General features: G+C 49.5%; 1 protein-coding gene across 15 annotated transcripts in view; it reads left to right on the forward strand.

The window, feature by feature from the left end:
* The first annotated feature begins 215 nt into the window (after positions 1–215).
* The window catches only part of NFIA (nuclear factor I A), a 233890-nt gene continuing 210224 nt past the window's right edge, over positions 216–23881 (forward strand). For 13 of the 15 annotated variants that reach the window (XM_042873501.1, XM_042873500.1, XM_042873504.1 and 10 more), the window contains exons 1-2: positions 341–451; positions 5096–5627. In XM_042873501.1, the coding sequence (XP_042729435.1) occupies positions 425–451; positions 5096–5627 (559 nt within the window). In that variant the 5' untranslated portion in view covers positions 341–424. Of the gene's footprint in view, positions 452–5095; positions 5628–23881 lie in introns of all 15 variants that reach the window. The other 2 variants (XM_042873513.1, XM_042873516.1) reach the window with 1 other exon arrangement.

Here is a 23881-nt window from a genome sequence, read left to right on the forward strand (position 1 = left end):
AACTTTGCGCCGCGCGCTGCGGGGCGGAGGGAGGCGGTAGCGCCGCAGCCCCCTCCCCGCCCCTCCCCGCCCCCGCGGGCGGCGCAGAGCGGAGCGGGCGCGGAGCGGGCGCGCAGCGCGGCGCAGCGCAGCGCAGCGCGGCGCGGCGGGCGCTATGCCTTTAACGGCGCGCGGGGCAGGCATGCCGAGCGCGTAGTGCGGGAAAGTCGAGGCGGGGTTAAAGTTCAGCTCATGGAGCGGCTCCGCGCTGGCTGCAGTTTGGCAGAGTTGGAAATGTGAAAGCAAGAAGCAGGCTCGGGGCTCCCCCTCCTCTCCTCTCTCTCTCTCTTTTTTTTTCCTCTCTCTCCCTCTCTCCCCCCCTCTCCCCCTCTCTCTCCTCTCTCCCGCACACGCACACCTCCGCCCGCAGCCCCCCGCAGCAGTCATGTATTCTCCGCTCTGTCTCACGCAGGTAAGCGGCCGCGGGGCGCGATGGGGCCGCGCTGCGGGGCCGGGGCCGGGGCACGAACGCGGCCGCTTCGCCGAAACTTCAACTTTGTTGCTTTTCCCCTCTCCCCCCTTTTCCCGCACGGCCATTTGTGTCGGCACATGGCTAATGGCGCCTACTTATTAACGCCGTAATTAAGAGCCGAGGGGCTGCGGGACGCCCCCCGCACGCCGCGCCCCGCCGGGTGCTTGGTCATCCGCGATCGATGCGGCGCCGCCGCCGCTCCCCGCGCCGCTCCGCCGCGACCCCGCACCGCACCGCGGGGCTCCGGGGGGGAGGGGGATCCCCGCCGTCCCGCCGCTCTCCTCCCGCGCTCTCCCCGCGCGATTTCCGCGCGCGACCCCGCCGCGGACCCTCCGCGCTCTTCAGCGCAGGCTGCACCGTCTTCGCGCGGGGGTCGCTCCGACTCGTGCCGTGTCCCCCCCCCCTTCCCGCACCGCTCCCCGCCCGTGGAGCGCCGCCCGCGCAACTTTTGCGCCCCTCGCGTGCGCGGGACGGGCGGCTCGGGCCGGGGGGGGTTCGGCCCGCAGTGCCCCCGGGGTTGCACGGCCGCACGGCGCCCCCCCACACCCCCACCCCGCGCCCTTCTGCAGGACGCTAAATTGCACACCTCCAATTAGCAGGATATAATGGTTTAACGAGGAAACGCTTTGTGGCGGGCTCCTACCCCAGATTATTTCCTCCTGCAGGAGATTTTGACTCCATTATTCTTATTAATTTAATTTGAATTTTATTTTATTTCCTATTTTTTTTGCCGGCGAGAAAGCCTCTCCGGGCGCTTTCCAGCGAGAAAAGGCGACGAAACGCAGCGAGAGGGCGGGAGCCGCCAAACTTTATCCCCTTCCCTTTGCCGGCCCCCCCCCCCCCCCCCCGGCCCCCAGTGCCTGCAGCCGTAGGGCCGGGGCTCAGGGCTGCCCCGCACACCGCAGCCCGACCTGGCACCCACGGCCCCGGCTGCCGCGGGGGCACAGTGCGTCGCCCCACGTGCGGAGCTGGCAGGGCCTGGCTGTGCCATGGGGACACGTAACCCCGACCCACAGGATGCGGCTCTCTATCCCGTTCCCCCCACTGCTTTATTCTTTTTTTTTTTTTTTCTTTTCTTTTCTTTTTTTTTTTCTATTAGAAAATCTTGCATTCTTGTTGCACACTTGGAAAAGTGAGGCGAGGGCGAGAGGCCTCCTGAGGAGCTCCTTCCTTCCCTCCGCGGCCCCGTTGGGTGCTCCCTGTCAATCCCGAAAAGAGTGGGGCAGCCCTTCTCCATGGCTTGGCTATTTTTCCCTTCAGGATTCCTATTTTTCCCTCCAGGATCGATGGGAGCTTTTATCAGTGGGAGTTTGGGAAGGGAGATTTTTTTTTGTGTGCGTCTTTTTTCATTTGGGTGAAGTTTTGGTTCAGATTTAAAGGGAAAGCGGTTCAGAAAGGGAGACACAGACATCAGAGTTGGAGCGCGCCGGTTCCAGCGCTGTACCTGGATGGCACCAGGTTTTGTGTCATCTGTCAGGAAAACCCCAGTGCTGTCCGTGTCTGCAGAGGATCTCGGAAGCGGTTGGGGAACATATGCCCATCTCCTAATAGATTTACAAGCAAACGGATTGTAAAAATATTCACAAGGGTTGCTGCGGCTGGCTTAGTTTCGAGAGGATCCACAGAGATACAAGTGTTTCTCAGGGCTCCTGCAGGTTACCTTGTTTCCAGGCAGTGCTGGGGCTCTAGCAGTGCCTTTTGCCCTCTCGGAGCAGAGCTGCTCAGGGCCGAGGGCCGCGGCCGCCAACTTTGGGCACCGTGCAGCACAACTTTCCTCCCTCACGGCTGCCTGCACGCAGCCCGAGGGCTCAGCACCCGTCCTGCTCACACGCTATGAAAGTTTCCCTTTGGGTGAGTTTGGGGACAGGCAAAGCCCCTCTCCTTTTTGCTCCTTAAACCCTTTCTCTTTCTGCAGCCAGGCTGCGGGCAGCTCTGCACATCTGTTAGCACGCTTGCACTGACACACTTCCGAAACTTTTCTTTTTTTTTTTTTTTTGCTATAATAATGCCCCCAAAATCAATAACGGCGCTGTGCAGACCCGCTCCCCTCCCACCCCACAGTCCTGGCGCTTTGCTCTCTGTGCCGCGGTGCCGGCCGAGCTGCAGGCTGTGCCGTGCCGGGGCTGCGGGTCGCTGTGTGAGCCATTAACCTCTTCTCGCCGCGCACCATTTTGAGCAGCACCCGGAGCCTGGCACGGCCGCTCACCTCCCGCTGCCTCCAACCCCTGCCTTCACACCGCCTTTTTTTTGTTGAATTTTTTTTTTTTCTTTTTTCCCCTGGCTCTTTTCAAGTGGTTGTTGTTTTTTTTTAAATAGATATATATTTTTTCCTGTGTTGCCGCTCCCTCCCCGCTCAGGTTCCCGCTGTAGGAACGGGCTGCAGCGCAGGTTACAGCAGCTCGCTCTTGGATGGCGTCCAGCGTCGAGCCAAAAAAGTCCCGAGCACATGAGATCCGTCAGGACAAAGCGCTGCAGAAAGCAGAAAAGTTGCAATATTTCAGCCCCACCAAGACGTGCTCAGCGAGCGCTCTGCTCGCAGCAGTGCTCCCCGCGGTCCGGCAGCGCTCTGTGTGCACAACCAGGACCCCACAAAGGCCTTTTCCCCCCTAAGAGGGGCAGGAGGAGCAGGAGCTGGCTTTGGGGTTTTGGCAGCTCGCAGGGAGCTGCGGTCCGTCTCCTTCCCTCCCTCGTAGGAGAGACAGAGCAGCTCCGCGTGCGCCTTCGCCCACTTTGTGAATCTGCCGACTGCAAACTCTTGGCAATCTTTATTATTTTTTTTTTTCCTCCCCCCCCAAACTTTATTGAAATTTGAAACGATGATCTCTTCCATCCAGTACAAGACGGGAGAGAGAAAAAAAAAAAAAAAAAAAAAAAAAAAAAAAGGAATGCGTCAATCATCAGAGTGATTTATTTTATTTTACCTGCTTTGGTGTTAATGCTCATCCATCGTCCTGCGGTTCCTGGGCTGGGTGGATGGCTCTGCACGTTCTGTGCTCAAAGTAAAAATGACCACTGTGACACCGCTATGGATTGAAGTATTTACAGCGTAAGGGCCGTCAGAATCAGTGCGGGGGAACCTTGGGGGAAGTCAGTAGGAGCTCCTGAGTTAGGGCAGCGTCTGCTGATGGGTATTTCTGCTACCGAGTGCTCAACTTCTCATCATTATTTGAAAAAAAATAGAACTTCAAATGATGTTATCAGAAGGACGTGATATTTCTGTTTTTATAATGGCATTTACAACCCGAAATGATTTGGGTCGGAAACGCTCCACGCGATCATTTCGGTACTCAAAAGTTAACTAATGTGAAGCCCAGCGCTGCCCTGCGGGATGGGGCAGCAACTCTCCCGTGTGCAGCAGCTGCTGTGCATCCCCGCAGGGCCCAACATGAAGCCTGGAGGCGCCCGGCCCTGCAGCCATAGGATCAGGCCCTGCAGGCAGTGGGATGAGGCTCTATGTGCAGTGGGATCGGGCCCTGCAGCAGTGGGATTGGGCCCTGTGGGCAATGGGATCGGGCCGTGCAGCAGTGGGATCGGCCCGCAGGCGCTGTGACGTGCGCCGCGCTCATTCATTTGGTGTAGGAACTGAGAGTGCGGCCCCAGCGTGGCACAGCCTGGGTCGATCCCTCTGCTGGTTTACGTGGTACTTTTTGAGGACACTGATCTATTTCTGCATAATAGATCTATATCTGTATTTTTTTTACAGAAGTAAAGGGGTCTTTCTTGCATTTTTTCATGGTCAGCAGAACTGTAACTGTGATTACTTTGTGCCCGAGCAGAGGGGATCTGTAGCACATCCTGGCACAGAGCAGTGTCTCTGGATGGCAAAACTAACTTTCCAAGTACGGAGTTTCTTTTTGGGTGTATGAAAATACAGCCTGACACGGGAAAAAAAAAAAAAAAAAAAAAAAAAAAAATTATTGGCGTGTTTGCATGAGTTGTGCCAAGCTTTTCTATCACTGCGCTTTTCAGTTTTTTGGGTCTCCTTTCAGTTTATCAAAACTCTTTGGAATCCTAACATGCCGCAATGTCAGATTAAAATTTTAATTATTTTTTTTTAATGGACTGTAATCCTCACCTTTATTTTATTTTATTTTATTTTATTTTTTTTTTTAATACTATTTGGTGTTTTTTAAGATTTCAGCTGGGCGGCCGCGGCGCTCCGTCCTCCAAGCAGAGCACCGCCGCCGTGTTCGCACTCACGGCTCCACTTGCGCGTTACTGTACAGCGCGCTGCCATTTCCAAGTTTATCTTTGGGAAAGTTTCGCTATACTTCAGACTTCCCCACACAAACAGGGATTGGCATCCGAGCGTTCCGAATTTGCCAAATTGGCGGGCACACGCTGGCGACGCCGCAAGCAGCGGGGTCAGGGAGGGAGCAGAGGGAGATACGCGCTGCGAGCGGCCGACTCCCCGCACCCAGCCGGCCCCGTGCCTTTAACTCCTTCTGCCCTTTTCTCCACCAAACTGGGGCTGGGGGCCCAATCCTGGCCCCGCTTCTCCTTTCAGGGGGTCGGGGCCGCTCGGCTCTCTTCGGGCCTCGCTGTGCTTTGCGTGACACCGACGCTTCTCTGTGACTTTTTCAGGATGAATTTCATCCCTTCATCGAAGCACTTCTGCCTCACGTCCGAGCGTTTGCGTACACATGGTTCAACCTGCAAGCCCGAAAGAGAAAATACTTCAAAAAACATGAGAAACGCATGTCAAAAGAGGAAGAGAGGGCCGTGAAGGACGAACTCTTAAGTGAAAAACCCGAGGTAAAGCAGAAATGGGCGTCCAGACTTCTGGCAAAGCTTCGGAAAGATATCAGGCCTGAATTTCGGGAGGATTTTGTTCTCACAGTCACAGGAAAAAAGCCTCCGTGTTGCGTCCTTTCCAATCCAGACCAGAAGGGCAAGATGAGAAGAATTGACTGCCTTCGCCAGGCAGATAAGGTCTGGAGGTTGGACCTCGTTATGGTGATTTTATTTAAAGGTATTCCGCTCGAAAGTACTGATGGCGAGCGCCTTGTAAAGTCCCCACAGTGCTCTAACCCCGGGCTGTGCGTACAGCCCCACCATATAGGAGTTTCTGTTAAGGAACTCGATTTATATTTGGCATACTTTGTGCACGCCGCAGGTAAGTGCCTTTCTATACCACTTCTCCACCTCGCGCGTCTGCGTCCCGGCGGGTTTGGTGCGGGCGGGAGGGAGCGCGGCCCCAAATCTGCCCTTCTTCACTGGGCACAGCTCTTGTTTTCCTGGGGTTAATGGCAGTTTGGTGTTTGGGGCACTTTGCTCAAGTGTTATCCAGGCTTCTTTTATTTTTCTATTTTTTTTGTGCGGTGGAGGGAACGCGGGGAGAATTCCCAATTTTTTATTTTTATTTTTAATGTTTTACTTCTAAAATTAACTCTGTGCCTGTTATGCATGAAGCGGTTGTAGAGGGTTGGGATACCCGAGGTCAGGGCTACCAAGCATCCTCACCTGGAGAGATGGGAAAGGGAGAGGAACCCCAGTTGGCAGCTGGAAGGTGCAGATAACAAATGTGAGGTTGTCATTTTGGGTAAAAAATTGGGGAATTGAGGCCAAACCTTTTATTTAAAAAAAAGACAACCTTAAAACATCACAGTCTATACACAAAGAATTTGGTCTGTTCTTGAAACGAATTCTTCATTGAATAATACTGCGCCTGGGGAGGGCTGAACTGTTTTTATATGTGATGAAATGGGAAATGCAGGGGTCCCCCACCTGCCTGGGGTTGCCTCAATGTGTGAGAGGGTGAGCAGAGAGCTGGGGTGGAAAATAACATGGCATCGTGTCTCTGATGGGCAATTGTGCTGCAGAAAGACGTGAGCAAGTGCAGTGCTGGGCCCTGGTCGTCCGATACACGATGTATAGGGGATGTGTGTAGGGTGGATATAGGACATGCAGGTTGGCCTGGCTTCAGGCTGGCCTGCAAGTGGAGGGGCTGGGCAGGCGGAGAGAGCAGGGGGCGAGGGCGGGATCATACCCATGCAGACCCCGTTTATATAAATATATAGGAAACATAGCAAATTGCAGCACTGGGAGTTGGTGTTTCCAACACCACGTTATTTTGGAGGGGTGCGTAGGAACTTTTGGCCATTCCAAATTCTCCTGCCATGCCCTTGCAATGCAGCCCACACTGGGGCTGACCGTGTGGCCCTCCTCATGCCATCCCCACAACCAGCACCCAGCCCTGCAGCATGATTGAATCACGCTCACCTTCCCGCCGCCCAAAGGCTGTATTTGCTCTGTGCTTTGTTATGTGGCATGGAGCAGGGATTACCGTCTGCTGTGAACTGAGCAGAGAACAGGGCCAGGGCTCTGCCCCAGGCTTTTAGGTTTTTTTAGGATGCTGAATACTGGTCCCTATTGCATTTCCTAAGCGCAGAGCGGCCTTCTGCGCAGGGCGAGGGTTGCCAGCAGAAAGCAGAGGCTGAGTTCAGCCCGCAGGGAGGATCACAGGGACACAGGACGGGGAGAAAAGGGGAAATCCAGGCTTGGGCGCTGCAAGGGGCCAGAGGTTCTCTTCCTGCTGCAGCAGCCAGGCAAGAGACGCCGTAGAAGTTCAATATTGTGATTAGGGATATAACATCTTATCAGCGTGCTGCTGGCAAACACTACCCTTGATAGCAAACTGATGTGTTTCTACGCTCATCATCAACGGGCAGCGGCCTCACTGATTGTTGGAGCTGCTTGCTGTAGATCGTTGGTGCAGAGCTTGGGACCTCAGTGCTGTGGATTTGCAGGGTCTGTCTGCAGTGAGCAGTGGGTGCACACCGCGCCGTGGTTCCGGCTGCAGCACGCTGTGCTCGTTGTGCTGCGGGTTTGCTGCTGCACCGCCACGGGGACAAAGTGATGCTTAGGATGGATCGCGGGTCGGGCGTCCCCTGTGTCGCTGCACAGAGGTGTGCTGGAAGCTCTCTACCTTTTTTTTCCCCTTTTTTCCTCTCTTTTTTTCACCCCTCCGAGGTATCCCAGCAGTCTTTGTTGCACCTGAACATTGGCCAAGTTGCCAGCCATTGGTTCCCGCAGACCCGCAGTAATGGCAGCTTGTGCCATGTGCGCAACAGGAATGGTACAAAAGGAAAATATTAAGGGTCCTTTGTCTGTAGCTCCATCAGGGCCGCCTCCAGCAATGTATGGACCGGGTAGCTCTCGGGAGGAAGGTGCCAGCACTGATATTAGGTAGGCCGGTCAACTTACATATAGCGGATTTGACAAGCATCTGCTATAGTACAGAAGATTTGTAAACACTAAACAATGTTTTTACCTCCTTAAAAGTTTTGAGAAGTTGCCAGTATTGGCAGGAGGCACAGACTCTGAAACGTGCTTGGAGATATGTGCCAAAACCATTGTGACCTTTTCACCCATGGTGCTTTTTCTTCTCCCTCTCTCTCTTTTTTTTTTTTAACTCTTCTTTTTTTTGAGGGTGCGTTCCCTTCCAAGATGCCTTATTCAAGATGACTTCAGCAGCGAGATGTCCCTCTCCTTCTAAACGTGCACCATAATTATTGCTTTGAATCCATGCTTTTTCTTCAGTAGGCACTATCATCTGTAGGAGAACACATGTGCTCAGATTTAAATAGTGCTTCTCACAAAGCTACTGAAATCAATTATTCCCTTTAAGAACTGGCTAGAAAGAGAAAACAAAAATATGCAAATACACAAACGAGGTGTCTTTTTCGTTAAAAAAAAAAGGAAAGGAGAGGAAAGGAAGAACGGTGTTCTGTGAATTAGAGGTTGACCAAAAATGTATTGAAATTTAGAGTATTGCTCTCAGTTTGCAGTTTCTAATCTGCTTAACTAAAAGCAGGTGGCATTTTCATACCCTAAACTTGGGTTTGCTTTTTAGTTTTCCCTTATTCTGCACTTGTATCAAATGACAAGTTGGAAACCATTGTGGCAAACCGTTTTCTTTGTGGGAGTCAAACAGTAAAGCTAATTTATGGCCAGTCCTTTACCAGATGATCTGTATCAGAATCTGCAATATACTAGGCACGTGGCAAGGTCACAATTTAAGTTGTTAAGGTCACAACCTTAGCCACCAGGCATTTGACCTTTTAGATAAAGTTAACCTTTGTTCATTAGTAGGCACTCAACCGAGAACTTTCAGGAGTTTTTTACTGCTTTGGAGTTCCTTCTGCTAATGTGATCAGATTGGAGGAAAGGCTCGCCATGGAAGTAGTTAAATTCTGTGCAAGGTCCCAGTTCTGCAGGCTCTGGCAGTGGGCAGGGCTGGATGCCGGGCCGGGGAGCGACGCTGCGATGCCCGATTCTGGCTTTTTTGGAGGGCTGCCGTCACTGTCCCAGGCAAGTTGTGCTAGCCAGGTGGTTCTGGGGGAGAAAAGCTTTCGGTCTTTTGGAAGGACATTTAAAAATCTGAAATTTAAGGAAAAGCTGGAGATGGCTGTTTGTTTCAATGAGCTATTTTTTCTGCTTCTCTTAATGTTTAAAATAAGAGCCAGAGAAGATGCAAAAAGTCAGCATTATTTCTGCAACTGCAAGAATTCACTGAGGGTCTAAATGCAGTCCGTGGCCATTGCCTGGGCAGCAGTGTATGGCACACGACCTTGAACTTTAGGTGGACCCATTGGCAGATTTAAAACATTTCTACTTGGAGCACCGCAGAGAGGCCCCAGTCAGAATAAGGCAGAGCCTGGCGAATAAATCAAGGGGCTGCAGATAGCCGAAATGCTGCGGAGGTATCGCTTAGCTCCAAGTCTGAGAGGTACAGCCCGCTTTGCACCGTGATCCTTTAGTACAATTGTTATTGATTGTTGCTGCATTAATCCCGCTAATAGCCGCGGCCGGCCGGCGGTGCGGCGGTGCGAGAGGTGCTCTGACAATGCCGTGCATCACGGAAAGAGCTGCCGCAGCATCTCCAGCTCTGCAAAAGTCTGGCGTTTGGCTGTGCAAAGTATTGCTGGCTCCTATAGGACGCACACCATATTGTTTACTTAATTATGCCATGGCGAAGGCTCGTATTTAATTATTTAGACGACTTCCCCGCTTTGCTGTGATACCACGTTTATTATTTAATTTAAAATCAAAAGGGCCGTGCTACTGTTAGTATTTGATGCATTTTACTTTTGTTTTGGCTACGTTATTGTCATTCCTCCGTACAGTAATCCAGATCGCCGTGATATGCAGATTGGCCAGATGGTCATGTTAACAGATTGAGAACCCACTTCCCACTGCTAAAGAGCAGGTGTAAGATCAGTGGGTTTTTTTTTCCCTTTCCTCCCAAGTTTCAACCAAAATGCTCTTTAGACAGCTCATAACGGTAGTTAAAAAGAGGCACATTTCAAATGGTGTTTGTTCTGTGAAGATAATATGTAATAGACATGTCGTTTTTACATGTATCTGAAGACTTTTAAAGCATCCGTGACATTTCATCTGCATATAAGGCTTTTGAAAACCTAATTCCAATACACGGCTGTTCCAGCGTGTGTCAAAACCAGTCTTTAAAGTTTTGTTTGTGATGTTAATAGACCCTGTGCCTTTCTGCAGAACATGGGGCTTATTGCATTGACTCTTACCAAGCCGCTCAGCCAGCCTTGCAGCCGGTGTTGCGGTGTGCTGGGCTCCCTGTGCACGGCCAGGGGAGATCTGGGGACTCACTGTGTGTTTTTTTCATTCCCATCAGTTTTGGCCGTTCAGTGACATGTATACGTTCAAAGAAAAAAAAGTGAAATGAAGTCCTCTCGTAGTATTTCTGCGCTCGAGGAAGAACAGGAGAAGGCAGATTTTGCATTACTTTAGGCTGGTGAAACGTCCCTGTACGGCAGCAGTGCTGGAAGGCTGCGTGTGTGTCCCACGTGGAAGTGGCTGAGGGCAGCCCCAGCTCCCAAACACGGCCGCGCAGCAATCCCACACCCTGCGTGGCACAGAAAGATATCTCCATCTATCGGCGCTTTCTGTTTTGGGGCACGGGGCGGGCAATTGTGTGGGGCAGGAGGTGACAGGAGCAGGATTTAGGTCGAGACAACTGCGCTCCCCGTGCTGCTGTAACCGAGCCGGTGAGTATCTGTGATAATGCGGACACTAAGTGGTGCGGCACTCGGGACGGCCTGCTCCGTCCCAAAGCCCTGGCAGGAGTTCAGTCATGTGGTTTAGCTTTCCCCTTTCTCCAACAACAACAACAGCAACAACAAATAAACACTGGGCGAAGGCGTGTGCGATCTGCTCAGGATGTTTTCCAGGTGATGGGGCAGGCTGCCGTTTCCATGCCTTCCTGCCCGGAGATGCGGGGCTGGGAGCCGGCCTTGGCCAGAGAGCAGCGAGCTTTGTGTGCTGGTGAGAGCGTTACCCAACGCTGCTGGCTTGTCTACAAGCGACTGCACTTTTATATTTCCCTTCTTTTCCACCCAATGATGAATAGCATTAATTTAGATCTATTTAAGGCGAGTGTGGGAGAAACCACAATCTTTGTTGTGGTCACTGCTGTACACAGCGGGGCTGAATGTTTCTCTTGGTTGAGGCCTCAAAGCTGAATCTGGAGAACCCAAAACATCATGTCAGCTTTTCAAACCCTTGAAAGAGACAGTGGAATCCTAATTGTTCATAAAACCCGCTATTTATTATTACGATTCTGTATTTTCAGTCTTTCTCTCCATTCGGATGTAAAGGAAAGGGCGTCCCTTGCCTCGCTCCCCCTCCCCTCAGTGCTTCCCCTCGGTGTCCCAGCCCCAGCAGCACCCCAGCACAGCCCCCGGTCCCAGCCCTGCTCCAAGGACGGTGCACCCACAGCGCTGCCTGCGGCTCTCGGGGGCCATCCCTGCTGGGGCTGCTGCTCCTGGGCCGTCCTCGCCCGGTGCTGCCCCCGCACTGCACGGCCCAGCGCAGGCAGGAGCTTGAGCCGCAGATTGAATTACAGGCTGTAAATTCAGGGCAAATTATTTTAGCTTCCTAACAGCAGCCGACCCTGCGTGTTTCCTCACGGCGGTGAGGACTCTGGGTAGAGAAGAGCTGTTGGTAGGACTGTGTCGATTCGTTTTTTTCCATCCGTGCAGCGTTCTTCTCTTCATCTGTTACATCTGTGGTGATTGTCGGTTAATGGTAGCCACCAAAAAGACAGCTCCATACCCACGATAAACGGGGGAGCTTTGTCCGAGCCAGTCTTTCTGGGGGAGCATTCTGTGCCCTGTTCTGACAGCCCGGTGGGTCGCTCACGGCAGCGTAGTCCCACTGGAAGAGATATTTACACATCCTGGGGAAGTGCTTCTGTGCTCCACACTGGTGCCCTGGCGTGTGCTGGCTGGGTGAGCTCAGCCCCGCTGGAGGCCTGGCAGGACGACATGGCCACCGCAAGGTGGGCTCGTGCCCGCGGGGTGCGCAGGGCCCTCCATTTTGTGTGCCAGCCTCGGGCATGCGAGTGCAAAATGGAGAATGGAGCGGCTCACTGTGTTTCCGTTGGTCTGGCTTTGCCCGCAGATTGGGGAAGGTTGGCCGGGGCTGGCCTGCTCACCGAGGAGCTGATGGAAACCTTCCATTTTGGGGAAAAAATTGCCAACGACTGGCTCTTTTTATTGCTGGGTCCGTCCTGTGCGCTCACGCCTCTGAAGGCAGCAGGCAGGCAGCTCGCTCGCTCCCCTGCATTTACGAAGAGCGCCCGTAGCCAGGCGTGGAGCCGATGCTGCCCTGATGGCACGCAGGCCCTGAAGCGAGGGTGGGGGGTCTGCAGGGTGCCCATCAACGTGTTCCTCCTGGATGCCACGTGTCCAGCTCAGCATTCCCGCATCCCCCGTGGGCTTCGGAGCACATCCGTGCTGTTGGATGAGAGATAAAATCGAGACGGGTTTAATGACATGCTATTCTGAAAGTTTCCTGGACTTCATTGTTCATAACTTGGACCCGGATCGGGTTATTTACACATGAGGATTAAAAAGCTGCAAACTACTGTGTGATTTTGGGGCTGAAAGCAATTAGCATATGTGGGCAGGAGGATACACGGCATGTCTGCGTTCCTTTAAAATATAAATCACCGTTATTTAATTACGTTTTGAGAGGGCAGATTTAGGATATACTGCAAAATGCATTACCTATTATACCAACATGATAATCTTATTAACCTTGCTTTCTACTTTTTAATTTTATTGTGCACCCTGCATAACTCTTATGATATCAAAAATAATTACTTGGAGAACACATGATGTCAGAGGTCCGATATGACATTTATCTTCGCAAGTGAGGAGACGGCTATCTTGTGCATTGCATAACAGCATGGCAGGCATCAGACAGGGCCGCATGGGGGAGAGGAGGTGAAGAGGAGTATCGTCAGACATTAATGTATATGCATGCATTTGCAGGCTTGTGTTATAGCCAAGGGTTAGCTCGACCAAACTTGCTGAAATTTAGCATCATCGGGCCTCCCTACGCTCCTTGCATTGTAAAGCCTGAATGTCATACTTGCATTTGCAACACAACGCTTTTAGGTGAGCCAGTATTTCAGGGCAGCTCCATGCATTCAGCTCTGATCCACCCAGTTGGATTCGCTGCTAAAACCTGCACCTTCCATACCGTTCTGACCAAGGGCAGTGCCTAACTCTCCCTTTCTCTGTCCTTCTCTCCTAATGTGTGATATGTGTTGATATTTTCCCCTTATTTCATGAGGGAATGGGTGAGGGTGATGGGGAAGGGAAAACAAATGCCATAATAATATCCCTTTTCAGAAGAATATAGTTTAATTTTGTGTGTGCGTGCAGCAGCTGCCATTGGCAAGCTGTCGTCTTTGTTGCCATGGGCTTTTTTTTTGCATGCGTGCCAGAACATGATTGGATGTTTCAGCATGTTCATGTTTTGGGGTGAGATATATCTGTAGTGAATCACAAAACTGTCATTGGACTGGGGGGTTTCCAAGGCAGGGTCAATCAGCCAGGTGAGCTGATAGTGCCTGGTTGCTATCTGCTCAGGTCAGCGGTACAAAACCTACTGGTTTTTCAATGATGCAAAAAGGTCACTCAAAACCATCACCGTGTGAAGGGTTTGTGCACAGGAGGACGCGTCATGGAGCTTTCCTCCAGTGTGGCACCCAATGGTGGGAAAGCCAGCGGTGTCATCTGGGGGACCAGCAGTGCCTTTGTCCTGCCCATCTCACCTGCTTGGTGCTGGCAACCCATTCTGGCCGGCACTGTGGTACGTTGCATGCCTGGCTGGTGGCACTGGTGGCTTTGTGTACCCAGCAACCCCACCCAGCAATGCGCAGTCCTGCTGCAGGCTCAGGGACGGGGCTCACTGTGCTTTCCATGGGACATAAAACCAATGCTGCGCTGTCTGCAAGAGCTGCGGGTTGCAGCAAATCCTCCTGACCCTGCCACCGCGGCACTGCGCCGTGACCGCAGAGGTGTAGCTATTATTCCTGCTCTTTGGTTTCATCCATTTGTCATATTAATAACATGACTCATAGCATTAGCAGCTAAACAAGAACGAAACCCTCTCTACACCATCCTCTGTGGTGCACGTATCCCTTCTGGTCCCAGCCCTCGTCACCTCATGTTAAGGTACTTGGGAGCGATGCCTGCAGCATCATCCCTATGTGCACAATGCATTGGCAAGCTCAGGAGAAATATCTCATCAGAAAGCATGTCAGTACAGCACCCAGGCCTGGAGCAGTCCTACCTGCAGCCCTGGGCAGCAGGGAAGTTTGCAGGGCACGTGCAGGTGGTGTGCAGCCTGTCAGATGGAGGCTGCGGGACGGAGAGCTGAGCACGGAGTGGGGTGTTGAGACAGCTTTATTCATGTTGTGTTTTTCTGCGCCTACGGATTTAGTCTTGTGTGTGAGGTACAGATAATGAGCTGCATGAGCTTTGCAATAAACAGCACGTCTGGTTAGATTACCGTTGGAATATTTTGGTGTTTAAAGGCAGTACATGTGTTACAAAATACCTTGTAATGCACTGAGCGAGCAAAGTGAACCCCTGTAAAGGTATCAAAGGCAAGTAAGGTAGTTGCTACATTTATTGTCAAGATAAACGCTAACTGGAGATTTTAATACCGAAGTACATTGTCAATCAGATTTCATCCTAAGGATATTCACTGAAATTCTTGTCTGATTGTTTTACCCAGTACGGCTTTAATTTGATATGGAAGGAAACAGCCAAATCTCCGACTGATGCTGGAAACTTAGGGTAAAATTTAAATTTAATTCTGTTCTTTTTTCTTTCTTTTCTTTTTTTTTTTTTTTTTTTCTCTTTTTAAGGCAAAGTAGTTTCAAGTAAATTAGAAGAATGAATTCTTTGTAGCAGGATGCTTTTCTAAAGCACAGCTATTGTAGTGATCTCTTTTAGGCAGAGATAGCCACTGCAATGCTCGCATTGTGTAGTGACAAGGACTTTTCCTGACGCGATGAGGACTTCATTAAAAATAGCCAACGGACCTATTTACATCCGTTACTGTGTTCAAAAGTAAAAAGTAGTTGTTGCATAGCGATAAAGTAAATCCCAAACTGTTTTGTTTTAAAGCTCCACAAATGGCTTGTGTTGTAGGGAGGACTGGCATGACCAGCAGCCGTAGCCTTGTGAGCGTGGGTTGTGTCTTGTGCAGCAGCCGAGGGGCAGTCAGGCAAGGAGTGGGGTTTTGTGGTCAGGGTGGTGTTGCTTTGTTCCTGTAGAGGACCTCAGCTTCAGCTCTGGTCCAGCTTACTCTTAGGTAGGTGCAGCTACAAACACCCGCTGTGAAGCTCAGTGCTGTGCGGGGATGGACACACGCATCTCTGAGCTGTCTGCTCTTTCCAGTATGGGTACATGAGTGGGATGGAGAGGCACTGTTTCTTTTTCTGGTCAAAAGCTAGAACTCAAAATCATGATATTTTGAGTGCAGACCAGTTGTCTTCCATGTCATACTTTCTTTAGTAATAAGCTCTTGTATGAAAAAGGGAGGTTTTATGTCCCGGGCATGAAGCCTCAGGAGAACGGCATGAGAAGGGTCCATGTCCCATCTCGGCTCTCTATGCTCATACCAGTGAGGAGCTCCTTGTGGGCTCGTCGCCCCTGCCAAGACCTCTGTGTGTGCAGGGCTGGGACTGAAGGACACTGCACTGCGTGGTGTGGGGCAGGATCCCCATGGCAAGAGTAGCAGTGGGGAGTTTCCTGGGTGAGGCTGGCTGCAGGCAGGGTGCTCCATGTCCTACCACTGTAGTTAGGGGGCTGCCAGCATCCCCGGGGCAGAGTGAAAAGAGTGGGAGCTGAAAAAGAAAATGGGATGGGTTTGTTCATACAATTCTGCAACACTGGGCAGCAGCGCCTTTGAGTGGATAAGTCTGCTTTGGGAGCCTTGAGAACCTTACTCTGGTCACACAAGCAGTGTTTAACATTAATACTCTTTCCTCAGTAAAAGGGATGATGATTTCTCGGCCGCCACACTCGTGTTTCTGCTTGGCCTTCGTCTGCCTTAGCAACTTTTGTAGGGAACTTTTCAGCTCCACGATGGATGCTAGGAGCCACCGGCGCGGTTCTAGGATGGATCAGTGGGCACGAAGCCTTTTAACATCGTGATTGCCTTCCTCTGCTGATTGCTGTGATGACCTGTTTGTTTGGATTATATCTTTTTTTTTTTTTTTTTTTTTTTTTTTAAAAGAAAACAAAGGAAGTACAGTGCTGTGCACAGAACAGTTATTAAAAACAGTTGGGAAGCATATAAAAGGTACTGTTTGTGTGAGAAACGGGACAGCTGTGGTGGTCTATTGGGAAAGTGTGTACAGATGGTGGTAGGGAGGGGAATGATGACTACATGGCTGATAAATGAAATACAAAAAAGCATTAAATTGGTGATCTTTTTAAAGAGTACATTTTTGGTTAGCATTTTTGGTGCATCATTAGGGCTCTTTGTCTGCCTCTTATTTAGCCAGGAAGTGCGACCATCTTCACGCATTTGCGGCCTCATTTTGTTTACAAATAAGGAGTCCGTTTAATAAATTACATACCATGGAATTATTAAAGAAGATAATGAAGCGCAGGGTTTTCACAATGTTGGGCAAGATGTGGGATCATCCCAAAGACCCCACAGTGCCACGAACACCGTTGGGCATGAATTAGTTATGGTCGCACATGGGATTTCCTGGAGCCTACCCGGATTTCTTTGTTTTGAGAGAAGTGGGAGCAGCAGTGTGCGCGAGGCCTCAGCGCTCCCAACCTCACACCAGGGCACAGCAGTGCACGCTTTGCCTTCATTTTACAATGCTGGTCAGCCCTGAGGGTGATGGCAATGCAACGATTGGGGTCCTTAAGCGGATCTGTAAAAGATGTCCCTTTTCCTGTGAGCACCAGGGAGGTGCTGGCTATGGGTACAGCTAGGCAGGCTACCAGCTCCTGCTCTCCCTCTTTGGGAACACACTCACAGTTTCACTTCACCTCTTGCTGCTGATGCAGCACGCTGACAAATTCAAAGCAGTGGGGTCTGGAGGGTGGCAAAGAGGTGGAGGTGGGCAGAGCACCAGGGGCTGCAAAACGGGGGCTCAGGAAATCTCCATAAGAGGAACATACCCAGAGGGAGTTTTTCCAAAGCCTTGTTGGCTGCAGGTTCATTTATGCTCTGAATTTTGTTGATTTAAAAACCATCCACAGGTTTAATACCACTACTTTGGGGATTGTTAGCTTTCCTGACATTCTATCACAGACACATCTCGTTGCCTGGCTTGATGAATGACATGTTTCAGTGTGGCTTTTTTGGGGCCAAGTAAATTTTCTCTTGCATTTTCTTGAAATGTAGGGGGGGAAAAAAAAAGAAAGATTTAAAAAGGTTTAATGTGAAGAAAATGTATGACAACTTGATAGATTGCTTGGGACTTCAGTGCAGTAATTGTACAAAGTAGGTTGGGATTTTATTTTACAGATGCAACGTATTAAGAAGAACAATAGACAAAGAGATGTAGAGCATAGGGCTGAAGAGACCATCTTGGCCAACCTCTGCAAATTTGTTCCGTATTGTGATTATTTAATAGCACAAAAATATGTTTATTGTAGTAACCCTGCACGTTTTCTTAGCTGATCAGATGTGGAGTTATGTTTTCTTTCATACACCTTGCCCGTAAATATACCTCTTTAAAACAGAACAGACTGTTTCATGGCAAAGGGCCGATTCAGCAGTACCTGGGCAAATGCCTCGAGCCGATTCCTTCCAATACATGTTTTGTTTCTCTACAGTATGACCTCATCCACTTCTGTAGCTTCCCTAGGTGCAGAAGTCCAGGAGGCCTCGCTGGGGCTGTGCCCATGGGTCACACACAGACAGGAGAAGCAAGTCACTGCCATCAGTGCTACGTCCTGATGGTCCCAGCCCAAAGCTGGCCTTGCAAATGGCCGCCCGCAGAGCAGCCTCCTCAGCCACAGATGGGAACATTCTGCATTTTTTCCGCTGTAGGTCCTGGTGAGGACCCCCAGCATCCCCTCGAGCTGCCCCATCCCCTTTGCTGGCCCCAGCGGTGCTGTGCCCATGAGCAGCCGACAGGAAGACAACGATTAAAAGTAGAAAGCTGCTAAGCGGTCAGGTTTTTATTATGCTTTAGTGTTTTGTTTAAGTCTGTTCTTAATTGGTTGATTAATGTAAGCAAAGTCCTTCTCTCCCCCACCATCTCTACAGATGGCAAATGGTAGGTCCCAACTGTCATTGTGTGCAAGAAAGGTTATGGTTCAAAGTCAGAGATACAGAGATACCACCATAATCAATCATAGGAACTTGTCTGGCTGTGCCCGGCCAGGCAAAAGTTAGGCCTGGTAGTGATTTTTCCTCCAAACCCACTGGGGGGAATTTCTGTTCCTTGAAATGGGTTTTGGGGAGACCCATTACCGCGGGCATCCCACTGCCTTGTCCATCGGGTCAGCACACACAGCTCAGCACAGTGCTGACTGCCCTCCCCTGTCGTGTCCTTCATGCTGGCGGGGCCGGGGCAGCGGGAGCTCCTGTGCACAGCTCCATGGGCTCAGAACATCAGCCCAGAAGGAATCAGAGCCCAACGTCTGCTTTAACAAAATACCTTTAAATACGTCCCTTTTAATTTTTTTTTTTTTTTTAGTCTAAGAGGATGATTTATTAAGGCTAACTTCCTTCTCAGGATGAAGCTTAGAATTATGTTTCTGGTATTGATCCATAAAGAGGATTTGCATTTTATTCATACTATAAAAGTGCTTTTAATGGAGACATCGCGGTAATTGAATTTATACTGTGTGTAACTATCGAAGTATCTTTTTAATTATTTTATGTTATGTAATACAATAACTAAATCTAAAGCCTGTGAAAGGGGATGGCTGTACCCTGTCCTTAAGAGTAACATATATAGCTTTTAATATTCTCGCAGTGGAATGCAGTTAAGGACATTCTTTATTTGAAAAAAAAAAAAAAAAAAAAAAAAAAAAAAAGAGAGGGAGCAGCGAGAGAGGAGAAAGATTTCATTACATTCAGCACAGTATGAGACTAAGTCAAAGTAGTTTTGCTAATTAAATTCAATTGCCATCCATTAGACCAATGGAATGAGATGAATCTACCATATAGCTGACACAGCACAGGTATGCAATTTGGCTAAATGGCCATTTCTGAGCTGCAGCCCGCGCTTCTCCACTCGCTCATTTTTTGAGACTCACAATTTCTGCTCAGAAAGAAGCAGAGCAGTGCCCGCTGCCTCTCGTAGGCACGGACGGTCTCAGAGACTGAGCAGGAGCTGCTCAGCAGTTTGGGAATGTGCTGTGGGAAGCTTTGAAGGCCTGCAGCCAGTGGGGATACTTTTCCCTGCGTTCGTTTGTGGAGATTTCCCTTCTCTGCTCATCCAGCCACATTTGTGAGGCTGCCGGCAAAGGGCTCCTTGTGTTTCACTTAGGAACCCAAAGGAGCAGTCCCCTCTCGGTCTATGAGTTACCAAAAATGACTTGAAATGCAGTTAGCAGGCTAAGTTTGCCCGTGCCTTGGCATAATGTACTGCTTTGGGAGACTTTGTACGACAGACTGAGACGACTCCTACCCCGGTGAAATGACAAGAATACCACTCAAGCATTGGCCGAGACAAAACTTTGACAGCCAGCAAGCCTGTAATGCTGCTGAGTGCACAGATTTACACTTCCTGCCAAGATTAAAACGGGCTAAACCCAAAAAGGGTATTAGGGATTGTCGCTTTAGGAAGAAATAACACATTAGTGCGTTGCGCTGGTGCGAGAGCTGCGATGATCCTTGGAACGCTTCTGCTGCTTGGGATCTTACAAGTTGGTGTGCTGTGGTCAGCGTGGTCAGCAGTGAGGTGGACTTGCAGTACAGGAAAATAAGCACAGCTCCTCCAGGCACACCTACAGGGTGAAATATCTTGTACCTCCCCTCCTGTGCTGCAGGTCCAGTTCCAGTCCTGCCTCTCACAGGACAAAACCTCAGCACAGTCTGGGGGGTTTGGTGCGAGCAAATAGTCCAGGTCTGCCCACGAACCTCCCTTTCTGATTCTGATCATCCTGATCTTCCTATAGTTAGTGAAAGGGAAAAGAGAGAAGTTGGGCTGAAAAAAGGCCCATCGAGAAGTATTCCTGTAAGCCACTTTCCCAACATGGTATCCTTACATCTTCTGAGCACAACGGGTTATGCTATTTATGATAAATCTTTGGGGCTGGGGTATTTGCTCCATAGAATCCAGACGAATAAATGTGAAGAAAGGATCCTGCTTTAAAAGAAGGAAACAATTAAACCTCCTACTTTGTTATTTACAGTAACTACCTTTTTTTAACAATTGTAGAAGTTCAAATGAAAGTAGCAGTGTGAAGAGGGAAATGTGGGAACTTTCATTTGTCGAGACTTTGCATTTCTTCTGCTTTATAGCCATCAGAAAAGAGATTGTTGTGCATTCTATTAAATACTGCCAGTATGATTAATTTAAAGGGTTACATTTTATTGAACCCTGGTGTAGATGTTCTTTGTCAACTCACATTCACTGCTAGTTAGAGTGTGTGTCGCATTTATCAAAACTTTCTGGAGCCCCTCTCACCTCATTAGCATGTGAATCTCTATTGAGCAGTTAATGTCCGTTACAGCGAGAGTGCTCAATTCTTGTTTTCAATAAGCCAGTTGTAAAATGTCAGACTGTCACTTACAATATAAAAAAGCAAAAATGATGGTATTTGTAAAAATGTTATCACCTCATAAAAACAAATTGTAAAGACATGAAAGTGATCTTGGTATGCTTTGCTTTCAGAAGTGAGTTAGTACAGCTGCTTTAAATACCAGTTGTCTGGATTCCCACACTTTCCTACCAATGGAGAGGTTTACACAAGCATAATTTAAGTTACAATTACCCTAATTAACATCTCATTTGCATAAATTGTTGAAGTCAAAACAACAAAGAATTGCTTAAGAAGCTTAACCCTATTTGTCCAAAATAAAGAGATGAGTTTTCACTTTGCAATCAAAATTGGCAGGTTCATTATGCCCAAACTCAGATACAAACTGAAGTTATACTATTAATTAATACTTCGCATGTTTATGATCGGGCTGCCTGCTCTTCTCTGTGCAAGGGTTCAGAACATCCTCTTCCTGGTACTGGGGCTGTCAGGTGGGGATTCCACAGAGCTCCTGCCGTCGGTGCAACCCCCAGCCCACTGTCAGCTCACGGGGCCAGGCCTGACACCCAAGCTCCTGGAATAGGGCTGGGAACGTGATGGGAAGGGTATGGGAAGGGGATGGCAGCGACATGGCAGTGAGAGGCGGGGACAGCCTCGGCCCTCCCTTGGCAGAGCTTAGGTTTTCAAACTTCTGGAGGCCGCTGCACATTTCGACTCTTATCTTGGAAGACAGAAATGCAGATAAAGATAACCGTAAAATAAAGTTTCGATATACTTTTTTAGTAAGAAAACAAGGCGACTTTATGGGGTGCTGTGTATGGAACTCTCAGTGCTTGTTACAAAGTCCTGATCCTGCGCTCTGAGCCGCCCTGCCTGAGCGTCTGACTTCTGGTAGCTGCATGCCACGGGCAAAGCGGATTGTTTGGGCTTAATCCAAAGCTGCTGAAGACAAAGGGAGTTTTTCCTGCAGACACTCACTGGCCTGGGTAGATTAAAACTGTTCCCCCTGGCAAGTCCTGCTACTTTGATAAACCCCGTAACTGTTAGCTGCAAAAAAGCACCGCTTAGCTCCTTCTTGCCACGGCTCACCTTAATGAAAGAGCTCCCCTTGGCTCCGCGCATAGCAGGGACAGCTCTGGGTGATGCCGAGGGAGCGCAGGGAGCTGCTCAGTGCTCGGGGTTTGTCAGTGCTCAGGGATTTTAGCGGGGCTGAGGAAGCCGTAGCGCAGTGGATGCGTTAGCCGATGGGATGGGGCATGCGAGTGGCACGGCGTTGTGATCAGCTGTCAGGTGCCCGTCTACCGGTGCTAATGAAAGCGTTCCCAGACGCCGGGGCTGTATTTTCCTTTCCTGTATTATCTCGTTGCAGCTTCATTAGCTAAGTCAGAGTGAGTGTACATCAGCCCAATAAAACTCTCGCTGTGTCCTTGTGATGTAGCAGCCCCTTCAGTCAGTGCCCTCGGATGGAGCTGACCCACCAAAGCCTCTACGTGGGCGATGACCAATGGGAGCGTGCCAAGCGGAGCCGGGTGCTCACTGCGCTTGGGTTTTGCTCGAGGTTGAGCCTGCGCCGAAATCTTTGCAAAGCAAAGATCGCAGGGAACTTATAATCATAAAGCAGCTGAACCGAAGATGAATCTTGCCTACCGATTTTGCATATTCTTTTTTAAAGATTGCATTATAATTGAGCGGTTGACTTTCGCGTTGCACTCTTTTTTATGAGCCAGTGATTACACAGTATACGGCGCTTACGCTCTGAACATGAATGAATCTGCCAGTTCTACTACAGTACTCTTTATAAAATAACAAGGCTTACCAGGTGGCAAGAATTGCATAATTGAATTGGACTGAATCCTGGTTTTCCCAACCCAGAGCGGTTACACTTAGAAGTAAATTACAATTAAAAGAGACAGAATGTTTCCATTGTATTAAGAATCCTTAATAGCAAACTTTTCATCCATAAGGCTCTGTTCTCTTCCTGAAGCGTGAGAGAAATTGCTGTATGTGTCTAACTACCATTAACACTAATGGGAGCAACGTACATAAATCCCCACACGGCGATGGCAGAGCAGACCCCAGATGCCTTTAAAGAGGAAAGTGCTTGTAGGGATGAATAGAGGCACACGAGCCTGTCGGTCCCTGTGACAGCTGCTCTGGAAATGTGCGAGGTCTGAATTTGAGGTGTGGGTTTCTGGTGAGTCTTCTTCAGTTTCATCACAAGCATTGCCTCGAGACCAGCCCTCTGCTCCTTCAAAGGGCCCTGTCCTCAGGGCACGGCAGGCAGCAGATCTCTCAAGTGGAGAGAAAGATGCTAGGGACAGATTTGGATCCCGCTAAAACCGCGATTCATTTTAGGCCTCTAGAAAGTTGAGGGGAAAAAAAAAACAGTGCTGTTTGCCAAGAGTACCCAAGCTCCTCAAATTTTGCTCACCACTTCCTACCCTCCAGAGCTGGGGATATTGAGAACATCTGTCTCCAGATGTGACAAGAAGAGGAGAGTGCTCCTCCTTCCCAGAGGACCTTCGGGTTTCCCTTCTCCTTTGTTTCTTATTCCCACTCCTATGAAGCCTGTCAAGCAATCCTGGGCAACACGGAGAGAAATTCTGCCTTCAGCCATTCCCAGCAGCCAGAATACAGCCCTCCAGCCTAGCCCTGCCCCAGCCATTTGGGCCTGGGTGTTCTTCTGCCATGCACATACGCCTCCTCTGAGAGGAGATGTAGATGCAAACCTTGTTTTTATTCAAACCCCAGTTCCTCCTGAACTTTCTGATCTGCTCTTCTTGATGGCTATGCAGTGCACTGTCACCTTGCCATTAGGGCTAGGTAATTAATAGCTGCATAATAGAAGTGAATGCAGTTGCTCAGCAAAATGAATGATGTGTACTGTGAGGGAAAGCACTAGAAAGTAAAGTGGAGCCGGAAAGAAATTTCTGCTTGCCCTTCATTAGGAGAAGTTCCAAAGAAATGTAAAGCGTGATCACATTAATCAGAAGAACTGGCATCACGTTATATCCTTCTTTGTTATTTGGCATAAATTGCAGGGCATTAAATGATTTAAATTATGCTTATACCTGCCATAATTTTTGGCTGATATTTAATGAATATTGGGGGTTATCTTGGAGCACTGGTCACATACTGACAGGTAAAGGCTGGATGCAACCCCTTCTTCTGTTCTTTTGTGGGCTTCCAGCATGGATGATGAGAGGGGAAGAAGTTTGGAGCAAATTTGTTACAATCAAAGCTCTAAAAACAAAAATGTATTGTGGGCCTCCCTCCTTTTCTTCTTTCTGTCCTTCCTTCCTTCCTTCCTTCCTTCCTTCCTTCCTTCCTTCCTTCCTTCCTTCCT

This window comes from Lagopus leucura, unplaced genomic scaffold (assembly GCF_019238085.1).
Source record: "Lagopus leucura isolate 7727_CA_CO unplaced genomic scaffold, USGS_WTPT01 Super-Scaffold_100009, whole genome shotgun sequence".
Classification (NCBI taxonomy): Eukaryota; Metazoa; Chordata; class Aves; order Galliformes; family Phasianidae; genus Lagopus; species Lagopus leucura.